Genomic DNA, 8,475 nt, shown 5'->3' with positions numbered 1-8,475 from the left:
CCGGGTTGCGCTCCGCCAACTGTGCCGGTGCTCGGCGTCGGATGCTGCGCGGCAGTGCAGCAGGAGGGGCTCGGGCTACGCGAGGCTGCTGAGACCGCGGCTTTCATTCACTCGCGCTCTCACTCGGTCACGCTGGATTCCCCCCCCCCCCCATCGCACACACCCTCTCCTCCAATCTCTGCCTTGTGTGTCTTTCAGTAGATGGATTTCCTCGCACTCTGCCCTGCGTAACATGGATGCCCAGCCACCTTCACCACCACCACCTCCACCATCATCTTCCTCAACTGAGTCGGAAGGCTGTTTCTTCTCGGCGCAGTGAGGTGGACACGCAGTGCTTGTTGTTTTTTTGCTCAATGGATGTGGGGAAACCGTTGCCCAGACCGCCGGTGGTGCTCAGCCGCCCTGCTTCACGTTAAAGAGAAAACTATTCTGTGGAATATACCGATTCAGGGAATAAAAATCCTGTGCACCACACAAGCACCATGAAGATTACCTCCCTGCTGATACTTAACGCCAGACTCAGGTGCACCGTCAGGCTTCTTGTGCTGCTACTGCACTGTGTGGGATATTCTCATGGGATGCCACACGTCTTGAGATTTGGTGAGCTCTTTCTTATCTTTCCTCTCATGCTGCCCTAAAAGTTTGATGTGTTTTCATCCCCTGCTATGACTGTTTATGTCCCCCAACCCTCCCAACCCCCGGACCTGTTGGAGACTCACTTACCCAACCCTTTTCTGACTTGTGGGAAAGTTTCTCATCTGAGTAAATGTTCTGTTGGCAGTGTAACATTTAGGAGAAATGGCATGACAGTCTCAGTGTATCCAAAGAGTTGGTACAGACCTGCACTCCTACAGGACAACGCTGCCAACAAGAGACATTGTTATGGGAACATCTGTAACTTGTTGCTGTTTGTAAAGTTTCACATTGAAAAGGTTTAACGTTTGCAGATATCACCGCCCCTCACTCTGCACCTCTGTGTATGTGTGTGTGCATAGTGTCAGCTGTTTATGAGCCACTCAGTTATGCGTGTATATTGATACAGTAATTCATTACAGTAGCTTTATTTATATATATATATATATTTATATATATATATATAAAAAGACTGCACAGGATATTTTTTTTAATATGATGCCTACAAGCCTCATCCAAATTTTTTGAAATATGATTAATATGCTGCAAGGGACATTTTTTAATATTATCTATTGAGTCATAAATTCTAATTAAGCAGCTTTAAAGTGGAAAAAAAGAATATTTCACTACTATATGAACATATAGAATGTTTGTTTGCGGTTATATGATCCTCACACAGGAAATATTTGGCCCCGAGTCTGCATCTTTTGATAGCGACATCATTTTATTAGATGTAAATGTTCAGGCTGTCTCGTGTATCATTTTATACACAACATAAGGTTCGTGGCTTTGAATATGGCAACATTTATTATGCTGGGGCCAGTGGTTATTGAGAAATATAGGCCACTGACTTGCATATCGCGCATTGTGGCTACAACCACAGAATAGAAATATGGACAATTATTGGGAAAAAAACATGTTTGAATTCTGTTAAATTCAACAATCAAGTATTTGCACACACCTCAATTAATGCAGACGGATACAGAAGTACGCAGACTACTTCTCTGAACAACACACGGAAACATTTACGATATAAAACAAATGTTTTGTCTGATAATGCAATGGTTTTATTTTTGTATGTATTGGAGAAAAAAAAACACACTGGTGCTCCAGCATATAGAGGAAACTTACTCAATAATTAAGTCAGCGCTGTACATTTCTTTAATTCATAGATGCAAATTGATGATGTGCGCATTGATTTTTCCTCTGATGGAGCTGTAGGATCTGAATCAAAGAGTAGATGGATAAATAGGTGAAACCCTGTGAACCTCTGGCCTGCAGGGTGTCAGCAAAGTCGTAGTCCCTTTACACCACAGTGACCAGTTCCCGTCATCCAGTCCACGTGTAGAGGGGAAATATGGAGTGCTGAGGGCATCACCCTGTACCCCATTCCTTAAATAGTTCAATCAACATGTATTTGACAGCCGAAAAATCCGTCCGTCGGAACAACGTGTCTTGTGATCGCATTTATTCCTCCTCTCGTCCTTTGCCGAGGCACTTTCATCAGCTACCGCCACTTGTCCTTTGAGAAATCGGTTCAGCCGGCATCTGTGGGCCTTTAACGTGTGTGTTTTCAAGGTTTCATCATGTAATGTGACATTTTAGCTTGAGCTGTGAAAACATTCACTCTGAGAAAATCCGTGTCTCGGAAGGTAACTGTATTAATTGGGCGAAACCTAAGCTGCAAAGAGAGAACACTGATCACAGTGTAACCACATATTCATATTTAAAAGGGCACTCCAACAGTAAAGGTGGGGACACATTTGAAAGACAGATTAAACAACACTTGGTCAAACTTTCAGCAGCAGAGGCTGAGATATCCTAACTGTTGGTGGGTTCTATGGACCAAGCTCCAAAAACACTGGTTCCTACGCTTCCCATGATGCAACTCAACCGTATATTTGACTTATACCCTCCTGCTGTAGTAGAGGCCAATGTCTTTCAAACTTTTCACATCCAGTTTGTAAGTACGGTTTCTGTTAAAAAGTTGAATTCTTAAGCAATCATCACGGCTAGGTGACATCCGCGGGGTTCTTTTCTGAGAGTTGACAAAGTTTCCTCCAGAGCCAGTGAAGACACGGGCTGAACGGTGCTCCTCATGTGACGAGTGAGCTGTACAGTTGTCGTGAGTGTCCTTCAAAGGACTGATGTAACCATGTTATTCTTGAGCTAGGCTAAGAAGCTAATGTATATAGATAGATTAGTATGGTTGATCTGCACTGTTAAAATGGATACTTCTGTTTTAGTCCTCATTGATATCTATAAATCCACAAATTTCCGAAATGTGGGCGTGTTATTGAGTGCTATTGATCATGTGATCTAGAGTATTTTTAAACAAGAGCAAGGGACTCACACTATTAGCCATGTCCTATATGTCCCCTGTCAAACCTGTGCTACTTTAACTCCACCAATTGAATTTTTATTTGACAAAAAGGGGATTTATTCTTGTTAAAAGAGTTTGCGAATTAATGCAATAATCCCAACATTAAATCTTCGGATGTGTTTTGACCAATCAATTGCAATAGCTATTCTTCAAAAAAGGAGTTTGCAAATGTTTTAATTAATTCAGCCCCTTTGAGAAAAAATTATGCTGCATGAGTGATTCATAGCTAAATTGGATTTCCATTTTTAAACTCAAGCGCAAGAAAGAAACAACTCAGAGTTAGAATGCCACCGATGTTGTTTTTAATCAATCTGACCAGGTCCTGTGATAAAAGAAAAGCTTTCTTTTGCAGATTCCCATTGTGGCTCCTTAAAAGACCTTTGGAGCCAGATTCTATTTCTAAATCGCTGTGCAGGGAACAAAGACATCGAATCAGAGTAAGAGCTGTTCAGTAGTTGTATTTGTCACATTCAGAGTCTCACATGCTGACAACCTCTGATGGGAGAAAGCATAGAACTCAATTCTCCCACGGCCCATTGAAGATAAAGCTTGATACAGATCAGCTGTAACAGCGATAGACTGCATGTGTGACTATGACTCCGACCTGCTGGGTCTGCTGAAGTGGTTGAAGCTTTAAAGGTGTTGTATTGCAGACGGTCGAGGTCAGGAAATTGGATTGCTTGTGTGGAGGAGAAGCCACATTCAGGGTCACTTCACTGGAACTCGGCAGATGGAATTTCACACATTCATTGCATGAGCTGGTGATGGAAGGTTCCTCAAAAAAAGTCAAGGAAGTGATGCAATTAACACAGTATGAAAAGTCATACATTAATTAGAGCCTTCTAGGAGTGTCCTCACATCCAAAAGAAGTGTTTAAAAGCAGTATTTGTGTAACTATAAAAGCAATCAATCAATCAATTGATTTATACTCTATTTCTACGTCTCTGTCGAGGCAGAGTGGAGATTGAAGCAGGTGCTTTGGCGCTGGCTGACGCGGTCGGCATTAGTAGGAAGGTCACCGTCTAATGGGGCAGACGAGCTGAATGTTGCAGGTCGAGGCCAGAAAAACCCTCTTTGAAAAATAACTCACTCTGAGAAGGCAGCCTGTCAATAAGTGAACAGAAAAGTTGACATTATGCTCCGGGCTTCCGGCCCACGCCGCACTGATGACTTGTAAAGAAGGAGATTTGCAGAGAAACGCGAGTTGTTTGGAAACTACGTGCATGAAACAGGTATGAAACAGAAGGTGATAATCAGATCAACCCTCGATGAACACGCTCATCTCCCCATTTACTTTCCAGTCCATCCATGTAGCTGTAGGCGTCGGAGTGTTCTGAAGCGACAGCTCGGAGATGTTACATATTATAATACTGTTAAAGTGACAAAAGCACGACATTTTTAGTAATCCACAACTGGAAATAGTACCGTACCAATGCACACATTCTACTTGTTCGGGTGACGTTTGCTAAACACAACCAGCTGCTTTAGGAAATTAGAAGCCATTTAAAAAGAAAGAAAGTATAAACCTGTTTGTTTTTATACTAAAACCTCTCTAACTTTGTTCTGCTTCACTTTTTCAAAGTCAGACTTTGCAGGAAGACTGTTAACATATATTCTAATGATGATTTGTGAGAGTTTTAAACATTTCAACTGCCTCATTCCAAAACATATTATCATCTTGGAAGTGCTTTTTTTCCAATTCGGACTTGACATTTTTATATTTTTTCTGTGTGCCATCTTCATTTACTCTTACCCAGTAACATATAGACTGATATGTACACATCTTAACAAAATAAAATAAAATGTAAAAGGTAAAAATGTAAAAATGATTAAAATAGCCCTAGTGGTTGCAGAGATACAGCCTTTTTAGTTTGGCTATGCAATTTTCGGAGCAGAGGCCTAAAAAAAAGCTTGGTGCTTAAAAGGTTAAATATTTAAGTGTACACACTGATGGCTCGGGGCTTAAAGCTGCAGAGGAAGACACAACGTACCAAGTGTTGGACTTTCCATGGGATACAAAGCAGAATAGAGAAAAGCGTCATTCTTGTACAAAACACAATCCATACTAATATTCTCAGACACATATTCTGTTTACAAGTCCTCACAAGTGAATAACACACTTGGTAGTCAGCACTTTCATACACATCCCACATATCTGATCTGCCACCTCTCCGTCCAGTAACCTTGGAGTTACAACCATTGGTGGCGGTGGCAATGTAGGAAAGAGGGTGTTTTTTATGGAGTGAAGCAGAAATGAAGGTCTTCGCGGTCTGGTATGGGCATGTAGTGCCTCCAATTTTAATGCCAACCGCTATCATTTCGTAACCTATACCATACTGTAGTTGACTTTTTCAAATACAGACGGTCTTTCATTCCCGGTTTTGCTTTGTCACTCTCCTCTTCGTCCAAAACACACATCGGGGTCTGTGTGAGACGCATTGCGCTTTCAAGTGACTGCAATCTAATAGCATCCACGTCATTGTTCGACGTCCACAGAAAAGGCTGTGGGGGTGTGACGACGTAGGGACAGAGGGGAGTTGGGTCAAACTAACACAGCACATTCACTTCACCCAGGAGCCCGCTGTCAAAGTGTTGTTGAGCTATTTTGAAGTCATGTGTTTTCAATAGCTCTGCTATAATGTTGACTTTTCTTTATTAGTTAACTTATTTAAAGCACATTCACAACCTTTTTCAAACCCAACTACGTTGTTTTGTTGCCCGAGTCAACCAAAACACCAAATGACAGCATACAACAATTATTCAAATATATTGTTTTCCCTTCAGAGCAGTGCAGACATAACAAACCAATACTTCTGAATTTAGAAATATCAAATGAGGTCTATGATTATCCATTGGTAGGATTTGGAGCGAAGTTTGCGTTAAGCTACAAAATCAGTGAGAGCGCTATTTAGTCAGTGCAAAAGTAAAGCTATAGCTATAGAGAGTCTGGCAGTGACAGATGGTGGAAGGAGATAATCCAACATTCAACACAGACCGAGAAGGGGTTTGAGAAACAACATGCTGCACCTTTCACTCACAGACCCACAGACAAGACTTAAATATCACCGTCTTTATGCAGAAATATATGACCAGATATAACATGGATATTGCCATCTGTTCAAAGCCTGACTTCTGATCTTTTGTTCAGAGCCAAAAACAAAATGCAGTTCAAGACCAAACGTTCCTCAGTGATAGAGAGTCGAACGTGTGACGTATCCACTCTGTGACGAATCGCCTGGACTGTGCGATTCATCTATTATTCTCATGAGCACATGTGTATGTGTTGTAAGTCTACCGGGGGGATTTGGGTTTGGTTTTTAATTCAGTGGGGCAACTTTGTTGGACTTCCAAAAAATCCTTGTTGTGTTTATGTGCACTTTCTAAGTCATAGAATTCAATTCAGTTTATTTCTATAGCCCAATATCGCAAATTACGAATTTGCCTGAGAGGGCTTTACAATCTGTAAACATAGACATCCCTGTCCCAGGACCTCACATCGGATCAGGAAAAACTCCCAAGAAATAGAAAAAAACCTTTCACAGGAAAACATCTTTAAAGTGTACGGCATTCTTTTATGTTCTTTTACTTTGAACTGTTAAATTAGCTCATGTATAATAATAAACTAAGCTCGGATTACCTGACTCCAGATCTGTACTGTTAACATTCATGTCTTGATATCAAACTTAGACTGAACTGAAACACTCTTGAAAAAACACCAAATGGGTTTATTTCCCCAAACGGTTCCTTTTGAAAAGGAATTACAAAAAGGCAAATTGACCTCCACACACAACCTCTTTTCACAACAAGCATCCAGTTTGTTGGTCCACTTATACACCTGACAGTGCATATCATACATGTTGGCTATGGTGAAGAATTTATTTGCAATTTGCATACATAATAAATACTTGTGGGGGAAAGAAGGGAGGAAACCTTCAGGAGAGCAACAGAGGAGGATCCCTCTCCCCGGATGGACAGATGCAATATATGTCATGTGTCCAGAATGAACAGTGTTACAGAGTAACAACACATCCAATGAGTATGACAGAGTGTATGAATAGTTTGTAGTAGGCATGGACCACGATCCAGACCTCCATGATCCATGAAACAGAAGGAGGTAGAGAGGAGGGGGATGGTGGGGAGGAGGCATCAGACCCAGCCAGTTCCAATGGACCCTATGAGATGTGAAGTCACAAAGACTCCGGGGAGGAAGCAGAGTTAGTAATGTATACACAACTGTCAAACTAAGCAGCGGGTGACCAAATTTGAAAAAAATTGTTTTCAGAAATATATATTCGGTGTACCGATGTCCTTTAAAATGAGCACATTCGTGACCCGCCCATGTTGAAAACAGTCAAGCCCAACCGAGCACCGCCTCTCAGCTGGAGCAAACTTTCTTTGACAGTTTGATTGGAATCTCGCAAATGCCTTTCGGAGGCCGAGGAATTATCTTCCTTGTGTCCCGCTGTCAGGATATAGTGACAGTTTGAGCAAATGTGATAAAAACCGTATTCTTTTTTATTTAAGCTACCAAACTGTAGCTTTACATTTGCCACTGTTCATTACTGTGACAGATGCCACTGCCTGTCCAGCAGCGAGTTGACTACGTGTGAACCAGCAAACAAAGAGGATTTTACAGAAAATATGTGAACCTGACAACTCTCCCACAGCCTTACTGTTTAACTCTACGGAGTTACGATACACGGCGTTATAGCAGCGGGGACAATTCTGTAGCATCTAAACAATGGTCGAGACTGCTGATTCTATAGAGTCTAAAACGCTGAGACGACGAAATTAACTAATTAAATTAATGTTTAATACTTGGCGCATCACACTTCCTGGATTGCCCATTAGGTTCACTGCAGCGGGTGCATGTTTGATGTGCTGCGTTAACACAGTTATTATTATTTTGGATTCAGCGGTTGGAGACTGTTATGCCTGTGGGTGTGTATTGAACTGCAGTGTTTTCCTGCCAACTGAAGCTGCATTACAGTTGCTAATAAAGTAAGGTATTAAATCTTGAACACAATCAATACTCAAAACAACAACAGCAAAAAAGGAAAAACACAACCCACCTCAGAAAATAAGGTTTAGGTCTAAAAATGGAACAGGGTAGTGGATGATGAATTGCAGTCCAGTCAGAAAGGCTTCGAGATGGATAATTAATGTTCAGTATTTGGCAGAAAAGGCTCCGTGGTTGAACATGCTGCTCGGATTCATATTATAATAAATGCTCAGAGATTCAGCAGGATAAAAAACGCTCAGGGGGTTTAAAAAAAACACACAGCGGAGACGTTGCACCGACAACACACACACACACACACAATGCACGAGGCAGAAGATACAACAATACACTGAGATTCACTCCAACATCTGGGCCAACACTCTTTTCAAGACAAGAAAAGGGTGAAAAAGGTGAAATGAGTGTATCCTAAGCAAGACTGACCTTATCCCGACTCCGG

The 8,475-nt window shown here is 41.5% G+C and overlaps 1 protein-coding gene across 2 annotated transcripts in view; it reads left to right on the top strand.

Annotated features, from left to right (window-relative positions):
* Positions 1–482: 482 nt before the first annotated feature.
* The window catches only part of grik2 (glutamate receptor, ionotropic, kainate 2), a 260,814-nt gene continuing 252,821 nt past the window's right edge, over positions 483–8,475 (top strand). For both annotated transcript variants that reach the window (XM_056434478.1, XM_056434479.1), the window contains exon 1: positions 483–600. In XM_056434478.1, the coding sequence (XP_056290453.1) occupies positions 483–600 (118 nt within the window). The remainder of the gene's footprint in view (positions 601–8,475) is intronic.

The sequence above is a fragment of the Pseudoliparis swirei genome, chromosome 16 (genome assembly GCF_029220125.1).
Source record: "Pseudoliparis swirei isolate HS2019 ecotype Mariana Trench chromosome 16, NWPU_hadal_v1, whole genome shotgun sequence".
Classification (NCBI taxonomy): domain Eukaryota; kingdom Metazoa; phylum Chordata; class Actinopteri; order Perciformes; family Liparidae; genus Pseudoliparis; species Pseudoliparis swirei.
This window is presented reverse-complemented; position numbering and strand designations above follow the sequence as displayed.